At 32.3% G+C, this 22,500-nt stretch overlaps 1 protein-coding gene across 1 annotated transcript in view; it reads right to left on the bottom strand.

The window, feature by feature from the left end:
* Window positions 1-22,500, bottom strand: part of appl1 (adaptor protein, phosphotyrosine interaction, PH domain and leucine zipper containing 1) — a 31,188-nt gene that overhangs the window by 48 nt on the left and 8,640 nt on the right. Inside the window, 13 exon segments of the mRNA XM_056468337.1 lie at window positions 1-2,847; window positions 4,047-4,136; window positions 4,226-4,276; window positions 6,414-6,560; window positions 6,667-6,703; window positions 8,714-8,888; window positions 11,838-11,890; window positions 11,994-12,045; window positions 12,048-12,172; window positions 14,552-14,643; window positions 14,756-14,812; window positions 17,345-17,387; window positions 20,219-20,407. The exon segment at window positions 1-2,847 is cut by the window's left edge and continues 48 nt beyond it. Coding sequence (XP_056324312.1) covers window positions 2,698-2,847; window positions 4,047-4,136; window positions 4,226-4,276; window positions 6,414-6,560; window positions 6,667-6,703; window positions 8,714-8,888; window positions 11,838-11,890; window positions 11,994-12,045; window positions 12,048-12,172; window positions 14,552-14,643; window positions 14,756-14,812; window positions 17,345-17,387; window positions 20,219-20,407 — 1,261 coding nt within the window. The 3' untranslated portion in view covers window positions 1-2,697.

Here is a 22,500-nt window from a genome sequence, read left to right as displayed (position 1 = left end):
TTTTTACAGATTACAATGAAACAAAAAGTGCCGATTTCTGACAGTATACGAACCGTAACGTCTGCTAATACTCAAACAAAGCAAATCAATTAATCAGACTATGTTTGATCCAGTAACTTTCTGTGCAACCTCCACCATTTCAGGAGCAAAATAATTTCAACGCTATTATGGAGCAAGATCAGTCTCAAACATATTACATTTACAATATAAAATTCATGCGCACAATTCACATTTACAAAATCCACATTGTAAATTCAAAACACAATTCATAAATACAGCACACAATTAGTTAATTCACAAGTAAAAATCATACATTTTTTCACCAAATTAACTGGATTTGTGTATTTACGAATCGCATTTTGAATTTACGAATCGCGTTTTGAACTCACAAATTGGGTTTGTGTATTTATGAATTGTGTTTCGAATTTACAAATTTGATTTGTGTATTTACGAATCATGTTTTGAATTTACGAATTGGATTTGTGTATTTACGAATTGCGTTTTGAATTCACAAATTGGATTTGTGTATTTACGAATCACATTTTGAATTTACGAATTGGATTTGTGTATTTATGAATTGGGTTTTGAATTCACGAATTGGATTTGTGTATTTACGAATTGCGTTTTGAATTCACAAATTATATATGTTTATTTACTAATTGCGTTTTGAATTCACGAACTGGATTGGTGTATTTACCAATCACGTTTTGAATTTACGAATTGGATTTATGTATTTTTGAATCGTGTTTTTAATTTACAAATTGGATTTGTGTATTAACGAATCGTGTTTTGAATTCACGAATCGCGTTTTGAATTTTCGAGTTGGAATTTATCATTTCCGAATCGCATTTTGAATTCACGAATTGGATTTGTGTATTTGCGTATCGCGTTTTGAAATCCCAAGTTGGATTTCTGTATTTACAAATTGTTTTGAATTTACAAATTGGATTTTTGTATTTACAAAGTGTTTTGAGTTTACGAGTTGGATTTGAGTATTTTTAAATCGTGTTTTAAATTTACAAATTGGATTTTTGTATTTATGAATCGTGATTTGAATTTACGAATTGGATTTGTTTATTTACAAAGTTTTTTGAATTTACAAATTGGATTTGTGTATTTTGAATCGTGTTTTGAATTTACGTATTGTATTTGTGTATTTACGAATTGCATTTTGAATTACAAATTGGATTTGTGTATTTTTGAATCGTGTTTGATTTTTACTCATTGAATTTGTGTATTTTGAATGGTGTTTTGAAATTACGAATTGGATTCGTGTATTAATGAATCAATTTCTAAATTACAAATTGGATTTGTGTATTTTTGAATTAAGTTTTGAATTTACGAATTGGATTTGTATATTTTTGAATCATGTTTTGAATTTACGAATTGTGTTTTGGACTTACGAATTGGATTTTGTAATTGTGAATGTATGAATTATATTCTGTAAATGTATTATTTTTGAGACTGATCTGGCTTCTTGTATTTGCAACTGAAGCATTTTTCAATATACTGAGCCAATATGTGCAAATGTAAACAATGCAGTCTTCAATACATCTGTGTTATACAAATAAAGTCTTAAGCTATTTGATCACATGATTTTAGACAAGAAATAATGCTCATATAAAACACTGTAAATATCCGTAAATTACCAGTTTTTTGTGATTTATGTTTATATTTATTTACTTATGCATTTGAATTGCATTATGGGACCTTAATCTTTCATCCAACAACTTTTAATCTAAAAAAAGTTGTAAAAAGTGACTTTTGTGAACATTTTTAATAGTTTGCAGTGCTATATTGTATGGGTAGGTGTTGTTTAGTACGCTACAAAAACCTTGTAATAAACTGCCAGCACATTTTCTGTAATTTTACACACTTATTTCTTATATATTATATTATTTCAAGCTAAAAAGTGTCAATAAAAGTTTAACTTTGTTAAACTGTAGAGTTGAATTTTCAACATTAAAAGTGGGCAGAGCAGAGATCAACATCCCATACTGCAATTCACAACAGCAAATAAAGCAAAAGTGAATCACAAAACACAGAAACGGTTCATTAACAGATATCTCTTACACTGTAGGATGAATCAAAAAGATGTGTTTGGAGACGTAAAACTTATTAAGCAGCTTATAGACTAAAAAAAAAAAAATTACAATGATAGTGTAATGACAAGATATAACCTAATAAAATCATTTGCAAAGTGAATCTCACGTAACCTTTCAAGAATGGTTCATATTTCTGTAAAAAAAAATTCTGAAATATATTTTGCATTTCGTCTAACCAGATTATGAACATTTATTTAATTCAAAATGTTACCTTCACTGAAATTCACTCTGAATATACAGCTTTAGATCATTGTTAGTGAACGAATTAAGCCCGACGTACAGTATTAATTACAAATCTGTTATTCACACGTGCAATTTCTTGGAAATAAAGCAACATGGTAGTGGATTCATGGACACACACATCCATACATATATAAAACCCTCTTAAAAGCAAATGCAGTTCAATAATAACGGATATGGTAAAAAATACAGGATTCTTACAAATAACTCCCCAAAATGTCCCACATGATTTGTTTTTATCATATTTTGCAGTCACATATTAAATTGCTGCTCCTGCAGGCCACATTGGAGAAAAAAAACAACAAAAAACAGGAAGTAATATTCGCTGAATCCCAGTACAGATGGGTTGTTATCAGGCTTCTGATTCACCCTTTTTCTGCCCCTCCTCTCCAGCGTCGCTGTCTTCTGATTGGCTGTTGCTAAGGACCAAGAACTGTCCATCTGCTGCTGGTTGATTTGGTCGACTAGAGGCGGCAATCAGACGACTCTGTTCCTCCAGATCCTGCCGGTTTGGACATTTATTTGTTTGTTTGTTTGTTTGTTTGTTTGTTTAACGTTTTATTTATATACTTGAAAAATACATTACAAAAGAAAACAAGAACTACAACAACACACAAAAACAACAACAAACATTATATAAACAACAAACAACAGATAAAATATTTTATAATAGTAATAAATAACTAAAAGATAAATAATTAAATAATAATAACAGTAAAGTGCTAATAAAAATAAATAAATAAATAAATAGAGTTTAAATCAAATAAAATTAGGGTTATTTATTTATTTTAAAAACTTTTGCACTGCTTATTCAGCAAAAATGAAATTAAAACTTTCTACAAAGACAACAGAAATAAATTGCGTCATGATTTTTACTAAAATATAAAGTATTAATATATAATAATAATAAAATTTCTCTTCTCTTTAATATATATATATATATATATATATATATATATATATATATATATATATATATATATATATATATATATATATATATATATATATAATAAAATATATATAATAATAAAATTTCCCTTCTCTTTAATACATATCTATATATATATATATATATATATATATATATATATATATATATATATATATATATATATATATATATAATTTTTTGTGTGTATTTTTATTCAGCGAAGATGCATGAAATTAATAAAAAACAACAGTAATGACTTATGTAACATTACAAAAAGTCATTACTGTTGTTTTTTATTCATTTAATGCCTGTCAATGAATGCAGAAATAAACTGTATCAATTTCTACAGAAGAATTAAGCCATTTTCATCATCAATAATAATTAATTAGTTTGGATATTTATTCAATTATTCATTTTTTAAGAGTTTTTTTTTCTTTTTTTAGAAATTAATAATTTTAAACTTTCACCAAACAATAGCAGAAAAAGAGAGATAATGATTCCCAAGAAAATATTTCGCTTTCTCATTAATATACTATTCTAATTTATCATCACTGATAATCCCACATTATTGATGAGCTCAAATCAGCATATTATAATGTTTTCAAAGGAATCATGTAACACAGAATATCTGGAGTAGTAATACTGAAAATTCCTCTTTACATCAAAAGAACAGATTTGTTTTTAACTATTCAGTCAAATAGATAATAGTTATATGAAATGTCTACATTTTTAGTGTATTTTAATGAAGTAAATAGTTGATCTGTCACCTTCTCGATCTGTTTTTGTTTATGGAGTTCTTCCTGCTGTTTCTCCTTGGCTTTGTCCAGCTCTTTCTGTTTCTGTGAGGCTTTGCGGTCCTGTCAGAATTAAATACATCCATATTATTGTTTGCATTTTACAGAACATGCATTTGAAATAAATATGTAAAAATCCTAAATGTTCTCACCATCTCAGAGTGGAGGGCGATCTGCTTGGCCAGGCCTATACTGTCACAGATCTAACATTCAGAAAAGATGAGGTCAACAAGATCGCAAAATGTGTGAATTTTCTTTTGAAATTTGATTTTCTTTCTTTAATTTCTTTAGAAGTGCTGTTTAACACAGGATAGACATTTTTCCACAATATTTCCTATAATATTTCATATCTTAGAAAGTCTTATTTCTTTATGTTTGGCTGGAATTTAAAAAAAAGCAATAGTATTAGCAATACTATTAGCAATTTAAAAACAATAGTATTAGCAATATTTTTTAATTAGCTACAGAAAAAAACTGTGTTGTCCAATGACTACAAAGTAAAAATCATAATGACAAAAAGCCAAGAGCAAATATTTTTATGCTGCTTCAAATTATTTTAATAAGTTAATCAGGTTTCAATTGCATAAACTTGCAGTTTATGCATTAACAACCTACTATTTTTAGTTGGTTTGATTGATGTAAGTTGAGATGACTAGCTCAAGTTCATTTGATTCAACTTAAAAAAATGAAGGCAGCAAGATTTTTTTCTTTTAGGGAAGTCTTTCAGAGCTTTCACACCTGTAGATCGATTGTCTTGTTCTGAAACAGGGATTAAAATTACAATGTTGCACTTTGTTCTTGGTACAGTTTCACTTTCACACGGCTAAGTTTCTAAACGGACGAAAATAGCTAAAACAAGTCATGTGTGAGCAGGGGCGATTTCAAGATTTTTATTTTAAGGGGAGCTGAGGTAAAAAAAATAAATAAATAAATAAATAAAAAAAAATAATAATATATATATTATTAAATAAAATATAAAATAAAATAAAATAAATAAAGTAACCTCTCCTCACATTGGTCAGAATTTCAAGGTTTATTTTGCAGAGTCCCGCTCAGCTGTCATGCGTCCTTATTTTAATTATGGCAATGAGCAGTAAGACATTATAAGCGGAAAGCTACGCTTTATTTTTGAATGTTGACACCCACAGACATCGTCACCAAGTATAAATCAGAGGTAAGACTTTCTCATACAGAGCTGTTGGCTGGAATTATGCATTATAGGCTTTACATTACATAGAGAGATAACAGATAAACCAAGACTGCAGTTCGGTCAGATTTCCTAACAGATAAACAGCTCTCATTAATAGTTAGCATGCTTTCACTTTCATATTTGACATGAAACGCACATTTACCGGTAGTAAAGACATCCCGCCCTACTCATAATTCTCTCTTCATATAGCCGTATATATATCTATTACATATCCATAATACACTGTGATTTAGCCGGGCTCGAATCGCATTGCTTTCTCACTACAATCGATCCGCTCCACAGTTCGTTTCAATCGAGCAGAGACAACCTCATTTAGGCGATCTCGGACCGATTGTTCTGGCACAGATCCGAGCGCGATTGCTGGATTCACATATGCCAAACGTATGAAAGCACCCTCAATTTGCACTTTAAGACTTGATTTTCTTTCTGAAATTTTTTCCTAAGTGCTGTTTAACAGAGCAAGGACATTTTTCACACTATTTCCAATAATATGTTTCTATCTTATAAGGTCTTATTTCTTTATGTCCGGTTAGAATAAAAAAAGAGAGAAAACTAATTTAAAAACAATATTATTAGCAATATTAATATGTTTTGATTAATTATTTTGATTAATTAATTATTTTTTGACAGAACAAACCACTGTTGGCAATGACTTGCCTAGTAAACCTACACTGTAAAAAATGTAATCACAAAAAGTCAAGACAACAAATATTTTTATGTTGCTTCAGTTTTTTAATAACTCAATCCGGTTTTAACTGCATTTGATTTAGTTATTCAACGTTTAACTTAATATTTTGAGTTAGTTGGATTGATGCAAGTTGAGATGACTAGATTCAACTAAACAATTTAAGGCAGCAAGAATTTATTCACAGTGTGGTCAAGGCTTCAAGTGTCACTTTAAGCTGAATAATAGCATCTTAAAGAATATCTAGTCAAATATTATTTACTGTCATCATGGCAAAGATAAAATAAATCAGTTATTAGAAATGAGTTATTAAAACTATTATCTTTAGAAATGTGCTGAAAAAATCTCTCTATTAAATCTTGGGAAAAACTTTAAAAGTAAAAGACAATTTTTACAATCCAGTGAAACATTTGGTTTAGAAGTGTAAATGTGATTGTGTTTTTACCTTCTCTCCATCATTGTTTGACTCAAAGATGTAGCAGACAGTAACAGGCTGCCCGTCTGCTCGTCCTCCTGCTGTCTGCAGCACAAAACCAAACAAACGCTTGTTCTCCTGATGCGACGCACACAGAACCACACTGGAGAGCGGAAACTGCGGAGAAAAAAAACAAGCACTGACTTCAGAACAGTTTACAGAGGAGTTGTGAACACTGAATAAACCCTAAAAGGCCATGAAATAGCTCCTGTAGTATGTATACCCGTAATCTGGTGACTTGCGTCTGTGGGTCAATGAGCCTGAAAGAAACATACAGAACATCAGAATCAGAAACTATGGGATTGTTTACATGACTTTAAACTCGTCACACACACATACACACACACACACACACACACACACACACACACACATACATATATATATATATATATATATATATATATATATATATATATATATATATATATATATATATATATATATATATATATATACACCTCAAGATTTTAAGTGTTACAGCAAGGTTTACCATTGAGCTAACATTTTTCTAGCATGTTTCTAACATGACAATGCATTTTAACACCTAATAGTATGTTTTAGCAATTACTAACATGTTTCTAGCATCTTGTTTAAATACATTTTAGCACGCTGATGTTTTAGCACATTGCTAACATGTTTCTAACTTGTTTTAGCATGTTTCTAACATTAATACTGGTAGCTTGTTTATGTTTCTAGCATATTTTAATGTTGCTAATGTGTTTCTAGCAACTTGTTTAAATACATTTTAGCTTATTTTAGCATGCTGATGTTTTAGCACATTGCTAACATGTTTCTAACCTGTTTCGGCATGTTTCTAACATTAACATTGGTAGCATGTTTAGGTTTCTAACATATTTTAATGTTGCTAATGTGTTTCTAGCAACTTGTTTAAATACATTTTAGCTTATTTTAGCACGCTGATATTTTAGCACATTGCTAACATGTATCTAACTTGTTTCAGCATGTTTCTAACATTAACATTGGTAGCATGTTTAGGTTTCTAACATATTTTAATGTTGCTAATGTGTTTCTAGCAACTTGTTTAAATACATTTTAGCTTATTTTAGCACGCTGATATTTTAGCACATTGCTAACATGTATCTAACTTGTTTCAGCATGTTTCTAACAATAACATTGGTAGCATGTTTAGGTTTCTAGCATATTTGCTAATGTGTTTCTAATAAGTTATAGCAAGTTGTTAACATTTAAGAAAGTTGCTAGCATGATTATAACTTGTTTTGCCATGTTTCTAACGTTTTAGAAACTTGATAGCATGTTTTAAGCAGATTTTTAACACACTGTTAACATGTTCCTAACATGTTGATAACTTTTTAAAGCATAATTTGATGTCAGCAAGTTGTTTAGTTTCAAACTTGTTTTAGAACATTCTTAGCATTAGCATTTTTCTAACTTGTTTTAACATGTATATGTTAATGCATTTTAACACAATGACAGCATGTTTTAGCATTGAGCTAACATGTTTCTAGCATGATTTTAGCAAGTTTCTGACATGTCATACAAGTTAACACATTTTAACACCTTGATTTTAACACATTGCTAACATATTTCTAACAATTTGTTTAATCAAGTTTCTAACATTTGAGCTTTTTTAGCATGCTGATGTTGACACATTGCTAACATGTTTTTTACTTGTTTCAGCATGTTTTTAACATTATATACATTAATAAATTAAAACACATGGATGACATCATGTTTTAGCATTTTGCTAACATGTTTCTTTCATAATAGCATTTTTCTAACATTATGACCATTACTAATTTAAACATGTTGATGATATGTTTTAGCATTTTGCTAACATGTTTCTCGCACAATTATAGCATGCTTCTTATACACATTAACACATTTTAATAATGAATGTTTAACATTTTGACAACATGATTGCTAGCATGTTATTAACGTGTGTAACAATATATTAGCATGTTGCTAAAATCTTGTTAACATTAGCTAAGGTGAATAAACACTGTAAAGACGGCTGCCGTTTTATGATTTGGTTTGGGTTTTGTTCAAATGATACTTCATGTTCATGGCCTGCATTAGTCCTGGATGAGTTCAGTGCAGTGTGAGACTAAACCACATGAAAAACACTATAGTAATTTAAAGTAAATACTAAATCATTAGCAATTATAGAATTACCACAACAGATTAATTCAAGTACTTTACTATGTTTTGGTTCAAAAACACTGTAGTAGCTAATATAAATGACTACAGTATTCTTCATGTGAGACTGATAGATGGTATACACTCACTTCAGGCATTCGCAGGTGACTAGCAGATGCGATTCAGTCATCCTAAAGATGTTATGAATGGCTCGAGCGGCCAGGATCTGCCTCATGGTCTCATAGATGACGTCTGAGCTCTCTGTGGCCTTCACCTCCATAGAGCCCAGGAACCGCACGATAAACAACTGGTGCAGGATCGAGTCTGAAAACACACCAACAATATATAGATCAAAACAACAACCATAAAAGTCTCTGGTGTTGTTGTGCGTGATTAAACACAGATACAATAAATCAAATGTCCAGTAGATGCAGATACTGTTAAATAAAATGCACACAATGGATTTCAGACCAACATTATCTCTATGAATTGTGTTTCTCCTAAAATTATATTACATAAAAATAAATCATTTTTTCCAACTGCACTACAGGCACACAGAGTAAAAGGGTTAAAACGCGAGACACACAGGCAGGGCCGGAGTGGGACTCCTTTTCAGCTATGGAGTTTCAAGCCTTAGACTGGCCCTCTTCAGTTCACGACTGACTATTTAGCCAATTAAAATGACATCATTTCCAATTCAGTACTTCACAGTGAAGATTTATTTAAACAGTTAACACAATGTAATGATTACCAGTATCAGAATCTATTGTCTGTAAGAGTTAGGGCTCATATCCAAACCTTGAAATGAAAAAAAAAATCAAATAAATACAAATATAAATTAAGCTATGCGTATAAAATAAGGATTAAAATTAAAATACATTTTCTAATGACATTATACTGTCTTTTTCAAGGAAACAGCTACTTCACAACATCAAATATTTTTCATAAATATGAGATCATTAAAGGGTAGCAAAATCTCCAGCACTATTCTTTAACACATCACAATGTCCTTTTCTGCAATATCTGAATATATATTCTGTGCAAAATTGTTTACAGATATCCAGTCCTTAAACACAAATAAAGAATAAAACACGTATTGCAGTTATCTGCAAGACATTTTTAACCGCAATATTAGTTTCTTATGATGGCTTCATCTTTTATTCCCCTTTTTAGCTTTCTGATCAAGTTAAGTCAGAGGTATTTATGTAGTGAATCATCTGATTTCATTAATTGTCTCTGGGCATTTTTCATTGAGCAGATGTAATATTCATTAATATTTATATGAAGTATTCGAATTCTTATATTCACTCAATGACAATCCTGCCTGTGTTGGGCTCATGACCGGTGCTTGGTAATGTTACAGAGCCTGGCTCATCACTGTCAGCAGCAAACTTGACTAGAGTCTGCTGCTGAAGGACTACAGTACTAGAAAAAAGTTCAGCAAATAAACGGTGGTTTGCAGACATTGTTGTTTTGCAATGCTCCTAACTAGCTTAACATTAACTTAACAGCCGTTTCACTGTCTTTATGTGTTGTACTCTCGCTGCCGCTGGATTTAATGAAAAATTTTATCATTTTGGTATATTTGCCTCCGTCAGTTTCTAGAGCTTTCTTTTTTTAATACTGGCCTTTTCAGCGCCCCCTTTGTGCCTTTTATTATTAATTTTTCATCTCTCATGTATCTCTTAACAAATGATTTTGCTGATGATGAGCAAGGTGCCGCTGTTGGGGAGTCGAATGATAATTACGTAATCATTAACTTGCAGGCTGCAGTCATTTTGCTCACGGGGCTACGAGAAAATAAATAAGAAGAGAAGAGTTGTGATAAAATAATGAATAAAAAGAGTGAGACTATGGTAAAAATAAATAAATAAATAAATAAATAAATAAATAAATAAATAAATAAATAAATAAATAAATAAAAAAGTACAACTGCTGTGAGTGCAGGTAGACACCGGCCCTAGCGGCCAAAAAACTAACCGGACCACCGGGAATTCTCCCGCTCCTCCAGATTAGCCAATCCGGGCCTGCACACAGGACCCATAAGGAGCGCACAAAATGCTCACAGCCATTAGAAAACCATTCAAAAAAGGCACCAAAGGCAAAGGCTGCATTTACTTGATCAAGAATACAGTAATAATGTGAAATATCATTACGAATTTAATTTTCTAATATGTGGATTTTTTGCCATTTCTGCTCAGAAGTTCGATTAAAATAGCTCTGCGGATTTAAACAAAATAATCTTGAGAGTATAAAAGCTGAAAACTTAAACTTTACATAACTTTAATTCAAATGGAATTAGATCCACTTGTTTGGTAAACTAAGTAGGTCTTTCATATTCACTAAAATTACTTCACAAATTATATTGTACATAAATCATTTACAGCAGTGTTTCCCAACCCTGTTCCTGAAGGCACACCAACAGTCCGCATTTTCAACCTCTCCCTAATCAAACACACCTGAATCAACTCATCATAACATCAGAAGAGACTCCAACACCTGAAGTTAATGGGTCAGAATAGGGAGACATCCAAAATATGTACTGTTGGTGTGCCTCCAGGAACCGGGTTGGGAAACACTGATCTACACAACAGCATTTCAATCAAGAACATAATAAACTGAACAAATAAATATTTACACATATTCACATAACTAAACAGACTGAATGACTCAACAATCCGCCTAAATCTGTAGTTTCCTGCAGGCACAGATTCTGTGTGGACCTGTATTTGTCTTTATTGTCACTACATATCAATTAAATGCTTTGTCCGCAATTTAAAGGGCACCTATTATGCAAAAATCACTTTTATAAGGGGTTTAAACCCAGATTTGGGGCAAAAGTGTGAATATAAGCAGCCTCTAATGGTAAAAACTGATTCATTCTTTTTGTTATAATCACACTTAATAAAAACAGAAACACTTTGATTGACATTCTCCCTTTGTACGTGTCATCAGAGGGGGAAAGCCCCGCCCACTAGAGTCTTGATTCTGCCACTATGCTGATACACAGGTCTTCGTAGCTCCACCCTCTTTTAAAAAGAACACAATCTCGTTTAAATTTAAAGCTACAGTCACCAAAACGCCACAATTAGGATCGAAGCCTAAAAGGGTCAGTTTCAGAGAGTTATAAAACATTAGTTGTGTGGTATTTTGAGCTGAAACTTCACATACTCACGCTCTAGGGACATCGGAGATTTATACATCTTGTAAAAAGTGGGCACAATAGTCACCTTTAAAGTATAAACCAAAACACATATTCCTTCATAACATTACCTTCGCTTTCTTCAGATTGTGATCCTCCAGATTCCCCAAACGGGTTGGTCCTTCTTTCAGCAAAGTGGAAAGACACAAACCAGTGCTTTATGTTTAAGCCTAATAAACAATAATCAACATTAAATAGTTGTGAATATTCAGTATTTGAGCTCAGACCTGCCCTGTGCACTGCTCTTGGTCTGACTCGTGTGCTCCTCGCTGACGGGGAAATGATGTCGAACTGTATCGGAGTATCAGGAGCCACCAGTGAATCCAGAGACAGAGCCGACAGAGCCGGAGACTCGGAGCCCACAGAGCACTGACTGCCTGAACGGGACGCTTTCACTTTACCCTGCCTTCAGGAGCAAAAACACACAGCAGTGCATTAAGAAAGAGCACATGGAGGAATCGATGAGCACAAAGTGTGTTGTTCTGTGATGTAGTCGCCTTCTGCTTACCAATGCAACAGGCGAAACTGATCTGACAGAAACTTAAAAAGAAAGAATTAAAAACAAAACAAAAGGAAGGAAAGAAAGAAAAGTGGCATGTGGGAGCAATTCAGCAAAGTAGTTAACAACAGGGGCGTTGCTACTATATATATATATATATATATATATATATATATATATATATATATATATATATATATATATATATATATATATATATATATATATATATATATATATATATATATATATATATATATATATATATATATATATATATATAAATAAAAGTATTATTGTTGATATACAATTATTATTCTAAATATACTTAAATGTAACTGGAAAACAATGTTAAGACACAACTGGAGTGATATGCTAAGATCATTTAAGAAATCTTTTGCATAAATATTAACTTCATTTGAATGAAATTCTATAGACAATTCAATAAAATACAAAAAAAAATGATGTTTTATAGAATTATTTGTTGTCTTAGACTTTACACATGGCAGAGAATTAGGTTTATTAAGTCTTACCCTTCCTGACTCCTCATCCCTCCTTTTTGCTTCATACAAAAAAGTCTATCAGGAGGCATGCTTAGTAAGATCACCATCATATTGTTTAAACTTTAGTTTTGTCGACTTGCAAAATAAAAAAGGCTGTTATGTTGGTTTTAAAACGCATGAGCGGCGCGTAAGCAGCAAGTAGCCTACTTTTTTGGCATGCATGTTAACAACCGGGACTCACACTGGGAGAAGATTAAGAGTTAAAGGCAAGGCAAGGCAAGTTTATTTATATAGCACATTTCATACACAGTGGCAATTCAAAGTGCTTTAAACAAACATGAATAAAAGAAACAAGTATAAGAAAATAAAAAAAAATAATTAAAAAAAATAAATAAATAAGCATAAAGACAGATAAAATGTGTTATAAAAGAATGAAAAAGAAGATAAAAACATAGTAGTTCGATCTGTCGGATGTAGCACAGTGCTCATTCAGTAAAGGCACAGCTAAACAGATGTGTTTTCCATCTTGATTTGAAGGTGCCTAATGTTGGAGCACATCTGATAATCTCTCTGGAAGCTGATTCCAGCAGCAGGGGGCGCTGTTAGTAGCTGAAAGCCGATTCACCCTGCTTTGACTGAACTCTTGGGATTTCTAATTTATTTGATCCTAGAGATCTGAGTGATCTGTTAGGTTTGTATTCAGTGAGCATATCTATAATGTATTGAGGTCCTAGGCCATTTAGTGATTTATAGAGCAGTAATAATACTTTAAAATCTATTCTGAATGTAACTGGGAGCCAGTGTAAAGACCTGAGGACAGGTGTGATGTGCTCCGATTTCCTGGTTCTGGTCAGAATTAAACTACATTGTTTTCACCAGCGTTGGTTCGGTTGCACATAGAGAATAACGTCTTTATTTCTGAATTATCACTCTCAATAAATACACTTGCATATGAAGTAAATCATATCTCAATGCATTTAATGGGGCACTGGTGATTTTTACTGAGGATCGTGACCCAGTAAATTGGGTCTAGCGACAGCTCTGATTAACAAGGATGAATCAAGTGCTGGGTAAACCACAAGACCTGTACATCAACTTCATGTGTGTGTTAAATCGAAAGGCCGGTCAAGTCAGATGAGAACTTTAAGTTCTTACATTCACCAGGACAGCAAAAAACACCACTGAAAGTTAAGTCTAGTCTCGTGGATGCATGTGTGGACCTGTGCTGCCTTGATATACAGTACGCCCCTTCCATGTTGTCTCTGGCAAGGGATGCACAGATTAGCTCACTGAATCAGCTGTTAATAATGAACGATCCACGCTGACCTATCACCATGCTTAAAGCAAAGAATTATAATTATTAAAGTGATGATCGGGGCGGGGCGGGTGCGGATATATAAATATATCAGATAAAATTATATGTGCAGGTGGATGGCGGGTAGATGATTAGTATGATGCCTCGCATTCGGGTGATATTTCAGCTGATCCATGCATCTGTAATACACAGTACTAGGAAACACCCATACAATCAAACACTATGGCCAATTTAGTTAATCAATTCACCTATTGCGCATTTGTTTGGACTGTGGGGGAAACCGGAGCACCCGGAGGAAACCCACGCCAACACAGAGAGGGCAGCCGGGATTTGCACCAGCAACCTTCTTGCTGTGAGGCGACAGTGCTAACCACTGTGCCACCCTCACTGCACATTTAAGACTAATGATTATCTCCTATATAAAAACAGAGTGATAAAGCTCTGCAGTATTGAGTTGAAATCACTCACGTGTTTGGTCTGAAGCTCTCGTGTCTCTGCTGGAAAGACGGTGAAGGAGTCACGGCCTCCAGAGCGGATTGATTCACTCTGGCTGCGATCTCCTGCATTCAGCAGAAAAACATTAGAAATCCTGCACCAGTGATCTTCAGTGATACTTAAAGAGCTTTAGCTTTTACTGCATTTGATGCCAATAAGAGTGAACTCTACACTCACCTCTGGGTTTTCACTGAGGTATATCCTCTTAGAGATGTTGTTTATTGTTGCAATCCACTGAAATGTAAGAAAAAGCAGGAATTGTTTGTCAATTGGTTGAACTGGATGTTTAGAGTCGTATTTAGCAGAAAATCTAGATTAAAAAATGTTACATGGACAAATATATTAATATAATAACATTTTAAGGTACATTGTGGGAACACTTTACAGAAAGGACAACATTTAACATTATTTAACGCATTATAACTAACATTAACTAATAAATATAATTCGTATCAATATAACTAATAATAACTAATAAGCAATACTATTATTATAATATTCATTCAAAATACATTGTTAGCACAGTTCCATGAAATAATATTTATAAATTTCTATATAAAAAAAAATTGCTGGTATTTTCTTTAATTTTTTTCTTAACAATGTTAATAAATGTATGTATTGAGCAATAAATAACAATATTTAACAATATTTCCTATTGTGGCATGACAACTATGCATTTTTTCTAACATCATTTTTGTTACTGCATTTACATTTATTTACTGAGCAGACACTTTTATCCAAAGCCAGTTACAAATGAGGACAGAAGAGCTTCGAATAACCAGAGAAAATATTTCAAATAAAAGAATGAAAAACAATTGTTTCATTTATTTATAATATAAGAAAATTAGAACAAATACAGTTGAAGTCAGAATTATTAGCACCCCTGAATTTTTAGCCCCCTGTTTATTTTTTAATTTCTGTTTAACAGAGAGAAGATTTTTTTCAACACATTTCTAATCATAATAGTTTTAATAACTCATTTCTAATAACCATGCCATGATGACAGTAAATAATATTTGACTCGATATTTTTCAAGACACTTCTATACAGCTTAAAGGCTTAACTAGGTTAATTAGGTTAACTAGGCAGGTTAGGGTAATTAGGCAAGTTATTGTATAACGATGGTTTGCTCTGTAGAATATCAAAAAAATATAGCTTTTAATTTTGACCTTAAAATGGGTTTAAAAAATTTAAAACTGCTTTTACTCTAGCTGAAATTAAACAAATAATATAAAAATATTATCAGACATACTGTGAAAATTTCCTTGCTCTGTTCAACATCACTTGGGAAATATTTAAAAAAGAAAAAAATTCAAAAGAGGCTAAAAAAACAAACTATTAAAAAAATAATAATTTAATATTATTTATACCTTCTGACAGATTTCTTTCTAGTTTCCCTTTATTCATGCTTATTTTAATTGTAAAAATGCTTTCAATTTGAGGAAATATAAGTGAAGATACAGTAAAAAAAATGCAAAAAAAAACAGAATAAAGGTTTTCCTTATTATTATTATTATTATTATTATTATTATTATTATTATTATTATTATTATGAAAACAGTTAAAACATTATGTGAAGACTTTGATGCATTGTTTCAGAATCAGAATCAGAATCAGAATCAGTTTTATTGCCAAGTGTGCTTCACACACACAAGGAATTTGTTTTGGTTACAGAAGCTTCCAGTGTACATAAAGTGACAAGTGACAACACAAAATAAATCTGAAAAATAAATAAATAAATAAAATAAAAATGATAAACATTAAACAGATGCGGTTAGTCAAGAAACCTGGATGTTGAGTTTCAGGATCCTTTGATCAATTAAGTATTCAAAAGAACAGCTTTGATTTTTATTTAATCTTTTGTGACATCATATTGAGCCAAAGACTCTAGAACATATCTCTAGACATATCACTCGTCTCTTTTTGAATGGGGAAAAGTGTAACAGTCAATATGGTGAATAAAGCCCCGCCTACTAGTACATGAGCCAACCAGCAATCGTTATATGACGGATAAAGCCCACCTTCAAGTACAGGAGCCAATCATCAATTGCTGTAGTCTGACAATACTACAGGGGAGGGGCTCAGACCAGACATAAGTTTCTGCAGATTTTGTGTGATATGGATGTTTAGAAATTAAATTAAAGAGACAGTTGTTGTTTAATTTTATTGGTGATTTGTAATATAAAATTCAATCGTAAGCTTGGCAAGCGATTTCAAACAGAATGCCTGAGCATACTGCCCTAGAGGCATTTCAAAGATGGCCACTGAGTTAAATGACTTGCCTTAAAGGGACTTTGATTGAGCTTTTTCTTCAAGTATGAGCATGTGCAACCATTGGAATTGTTTTCTCCAGACCTCCAGGCTCATTCACTTCCATTCATTTTTAGAAGTTATAAACACCTGCTCGTTCTGCTGCTTGAGATTGCAAACTGATATTTTCTAATTATATTACTCTGCTTTGTGTGTATTATGTGCACACTTTATTTAAAGAGCGTGTAGTTTGACCGTATTCTGCTGTTTATTATTCCAAGTCATTTCTCCCATAGGCAACTGAAATGGAAGCTCAAACTATCGCAAAAACGACCATATTTCCGTCTAGCAGAATATGGTCAACATTACTGTCACTTCTCAATGTGTTCTTGTTTGAAATTAAAAAATTAATAACTTAAATGAACAAATTTATTGAATTGAACAGTAGAATAATCATTTCTTTGCATGAGTGGTCAAATGGTGTGAATGAGATGAAGTGAAAGTCAGTTTTCTCACCTCCTCACAGTCTTTCCTGCTGTCCGCCTGTAATACTGCAGCTCTACACAGAAAAAAAAACAATCAGTGAGTCAGAATGAGTCAATATCTGGCACATGCCGCTGTTCAACCACATGATAAATAATCCAGCTTGGTTCTGATGGGAGTTTTAGATTCCCAAGAATCACTAAAGGCTGAAAAAGAGCAATACAGCTGGGCAAAAAATATCTTGGCATATATATAAAATATGCAGTGCAGAGAGAGAGAGAGGGGGGGGGGGGGGGGGTGGGGGGGGGAGAAATAGCATAGTACTTTAATGGGACCTATTATGCAAAAATCACATTTATAAGGGGTTTAAACACAGTTGTGTGGCAGAAGTGTGTGAATATAACCAGTTTCTAATGGTAAACATTAATTAATTCTATTTTTTATAATCACACTTGATATACAGGGTTTCTGCAGATATCATAACGTCATGTTTGAAAATGTCAAAACTTGACGTGTTCCCCATTGAGATATACTTTTAAATGACAGGGGGCGATCAAATAAAACAGACGGTAAAATCATTAATTTCATTAAAGATTTTTAAACTAATTGTTTTTTTTATTATTTTAATAATTTATTATAATGATTATAAAGATTTTATAACCATTCAAGATTTTTTAAATCAAACTTTGATGCATCACTTGCTTTTGTTCATATCCTTTGTTCTACCTATTAAAGTTAAATTTTAATGGCAACAGAACATGTGTTGCTCTACAATTATATTTTTTATTATGGCAAGAATAAAAGTAAAAAAAAGTACACTTACTAAAAATACTGACGTTTTTTTTTATTTTGCCGACTTCACAATTCCCACATTACTGTCTGGCTAGTTTCTTTCCTCTACTTATAAGCTAAAAAGGCAATAATTGTCCAACATTCTTGACCATCATCACTAATAAAGCCTAGAAATTGGCCATCAGTATATTGTAAACTGATAGATTCATATAATCCTTTCCAGTTATCAAAGATATAATTTGTTACTTAATTTTGGTTTGTAACTTGTAAATTGTTTTAAATTCAAAATTGTAACATATACATCAGTGTAAAACCTATAAATGGTGGAAAAACATATTCAGTAATTATAGTTAAGTCCTTTATCATCTTATTCCTCTTTTAATCACTTTATTTTGTGTTACTTCATGTGCTATTTGTTTGTTAATTTTATATATTTTTAATGTGAATATATTTGTATTTCTATCATTTATACTTGTATTTTTATATAAAAAACAATATTATATCAAAGTGTTTGTGTAAATATAAAATACTAGCATAATTATAACTGCTATAATATAATTATTATAAAACTAATTCACTAAGAAATACAATTTTATTTTGTTAATTTTTCATGTATTTTTTATGTTAATGTTATTTTTAAAAATACATATTTGTATTTATATATAATTTATACTTGTATTGTTATATTAAAAAACAGTTTTATATATATAACAGTGTAAACAGCAAATATAAAATAGTAAATATAAAAACACTAATAATTATTATTGCTATGATATAAGTATTATTATAAATACTAATTCACTGAGAAATAAATTTTTAATTTTGTGTTACTTTAAGCGTTATTTATGTAATTTTTATATAATTTTTAATATAAATATATTTGCATTTATAATTGGTACTTTAATTTGATTAAACATACAATATATGTATATACTTAATTTTAGTTTGTAACTTGTAAATTGTTTTAAATTCAAAATTGTAATATATACATCAGTGTAAAACCTATGAATGGTGGAAAAACATATTCAGTAATATTAAAACCACCTGGGTCTCCACTTTTGCATGGCCTCTTTTTTTGTTTTAACAAACTTATCCCACAGGTTTGTGCAAACTTTTACAAAAACTTTCCTCCTTTCCCACGGCTGTTGCAATTTCTAGCCAAGAATTATTGGTCATCTGGTTCTCCCTATGATCATGCATGGACGGATCATAAAGACGTCAGTACAGTCGTACCTGTTTCAGACAAAATCTCTTCAAAGTGATTCATATTCAACTCAAATAAAATGCGGCGCCGCGCGAACTGTTCACTCGAGTCTCAAAAAATTCTGTGAGCTCCGCCAGCCGAAATCATGTCGCACGCACCCAAAACGAACCTCCGCAAACACAGCGATGCCATCACATTCACCGCGCGCACTGAGTTCCATAACAGAAAGCTGATTGGCTATTGCATGATGGTGTCTCATTTGTAGTTGTAATACTGCAAATTACATTAGGACTAGTAAAATAAAAAACACCACGAAAACCAAGCAACAACAACAAAAAAGACTTTAAATGAGCATTAGATGGAGCGTTACATGGACATCGGGAAAAATAAGACCTCTGCAAAAATATTTAAGACCTAGAACAGCGAATTTAAGACTTTTTAAGGCCTAAAATTTAGATGTTTAAATCTGAGACTTTTTACGACCCTGCGGAAACCCTGATATAAACAGTCTGCAGAAACACTTTGATTGACATTCTCCCTTTGTACGTGTCATCAGAAGGGGAAAGCCCCGCCCACTAGTGGCCATCTCTCCCTCATTAGCACAGGTGATCTATCTGCTGCAGCTTTCAGTAGTATGGCAATAAATGTCATGTAAAATGGTATTTAAACTCACATTGGGAGCATTTAACACTGAATAAAGCACATAATCAGTACTTGAGTTGATCATTGTCTCAGTAGTTTATGCTGGAAATACACTGTTTCTAAAACAGACATTTTGCACGTCGCAGATGTTTAGGACAAAACCCCTTTTATATCGAAAAGACACCTTTTATTGCGTGTTGGGGCACCGCATCACGTGTAGTTAGAACACGGTGTATAAGGGAGCATTGTAAAGCATCTGAAAGACTTACTTCTTCCCATCGAAGGCAGTGATCTGAAAGCAGAAGCGTCGGTCCTCACAGTCCACGGCCATGACGGAGCAGTTGTCGATGTCCATGACGAGTCCTCCGGCCACGGCTCCTCTGCTCTGGCTCATCAGGTTTCCTCCCTGTGTGAAGAAGTACTGACGCTCCCAGCTGGACGACACCAGGCCCGTTTTACTGCCAGAGACAAGCAGATCAGCACAAACACACTGCACCGTATACTCTGCATCCAGTTGAAGTCAGTATTATTCGCCCTCCTGTGAATTCTTATTTCTTTTTCTAATATTTCCCAAATGATGTTTAATAGAGCAAGTAAATTGTTCGCAGTATTTCCTATAATATTTTTTCTTCTGGAGAAAGTCTTATTTGTTTTATTTCAGCTAGAATAAAAGCAGTTTTTAATTTTTATTTAAGGTCAATATTATTAGCCCCCTTAGGCAATATTTGTTTTGGATAGTCTACAGAACAAATCACTGTTATACAATGACTTGCCTAATTACTCTTTAACTCTAACTTAATTAACTTAGTTAAGCCATTAAATGTCATTTTAAGCTGAATACTAGTATCTTAAAAATATCTAGTGAAATATAATGTGCTGTCAGCGCCAATAGCCTCGTGGTTAGTGCGTCGACATATAGCACCCAGGTGCTCACGGCGACCCGAGTTCGATTCCCGGCTCGAGGTCCTTTGCCGATCCTTCCCCTCTCTCTGTTCCCCATACTTTCCTGTCTGTTAATATCCACTGTCCTATCAATAAAGGTGAAAACCCCTAAAAAATAATTATAAAAAAAATAATAAATAATATATATATATATATATATATATATATATATATATATATATATATATATATAATGTGCTGTCATCATGGCAAAGATAAAAGGAATCATGGCTAAGATATTAGAATTGAGTTATTAAAAAAAATCTTCTCTCCGTTAAACTGAAATTGGGGAAACAAATACACAGGGGGTCTAATAATTCAGGGGGGGCCAATAATTCTGACTTCAACTGTACATGTTGAATTATTTAAAAAAATATATGTTTTGATTCGATATGGATTCTCAAAAGTTGTGAATCTATTTTTCCCCATATTTTATATGCAAGAGTTTTTGATGTGTGTTTCTATATAAGCAACACCGCTGAAGACAACATTATTAGCCTTCTTGTGAAATTTGTATTCTTATTTAAATATTGCCCAAGTGCTGTTTCACAGAGACCAGATTTTTTTTTATCAAATTTTGAAACATGATAAGTTTAATAACTAATTTCTACTAGCTGCTTTTGTCTGTAGTCAAATGACTTTCCTATTTAACCAAACTTGCCTAATTAGCATAATTACCCAAGTTTAAATAGCACTTTAAGCTGAATACGAGTATCTTGAAAAATATTATTTACTGTCATAATGTCAAAGAAAAAAACCGCTATAAGAAATGAGTTATTAAATCTATTACGATTAGAAATGTGTTGAAAAATCTCTCCGTTAAACAGCACTTGGGAAATATTTTTAAAGAATTAAAATTTTACAGGCAAAGCAGTGGCACAGTAGGTAGTGCTGTCGCCTCACAGCAAGAAGGTCGCTGGTTCAAGCCTCGGCTCAGTTGGTGTTTCTGTGTGGAGTTTGCATGTTCTCCCTGCGTTCGCGTGGGGTTCCTCCGGGTGCTCCGGTTTCCCTCACAGTCCAAAGACATGCAGTACAGGTGAATTGGGTAGGCTAAATTGTCCGTAGTGTATGTATGTGTGTGTAAATGTGTGTATGTGTTTCCCAGTGATGGGTTGCGGCTGGAAGGGCATCCGCTGTGTAAAACAAATGCTGGATGAGTTGGCGGTTCATTCCGCTGTGGCGACCCCAGATTAATAAAGGGACTAAGCCGAAAAGAAAATGAATGAATGAATAAAATTTTACAGGAAGGCTAATAATTTATATTTTTTACTTTAACTGTATAAAAATGCATATAAACACTGCTGGTCAAAAGTTTGGCTATTCATCAAGGCGGCAATTTAAATTGTAAATCACTGCTTTCTTATAATATGTAGTTTCAAATGAAATGATTACTCCAGTCATTATTGCTTTTATTACTATTACTATAACTAATTGTCATAATAATAATAATAATAATTCAGTAATATAATTCAATAATAATAATAATTATTATTTATTTATTTATTTATTATTTTTTATTATTATTATTACTATTAGAGTGATTGCTGAAGGATCATGTGACTGAAGACTGGAGTAATAAAGCTGAAAATTCATCATTAAAATCACTGGA

This window comes from Danio aesculapii, chromosome 11 (assembly GCF_903798145.1).
Source record: "Danio aesculapii chromosome 11, fDanAes4.1, whole genome shotgun sequence".
Taxonomy (NCBI): Eukaryota; Metazoa; Chordata; class Actinopteri; order Cypriniformes; family Danionidae; genus Danio; species Danio aesculapii.
Note: the sequence above shows the minus strand (reverse complement) of the source record. Positions and strands in the feature narration are given on the sequence as shown.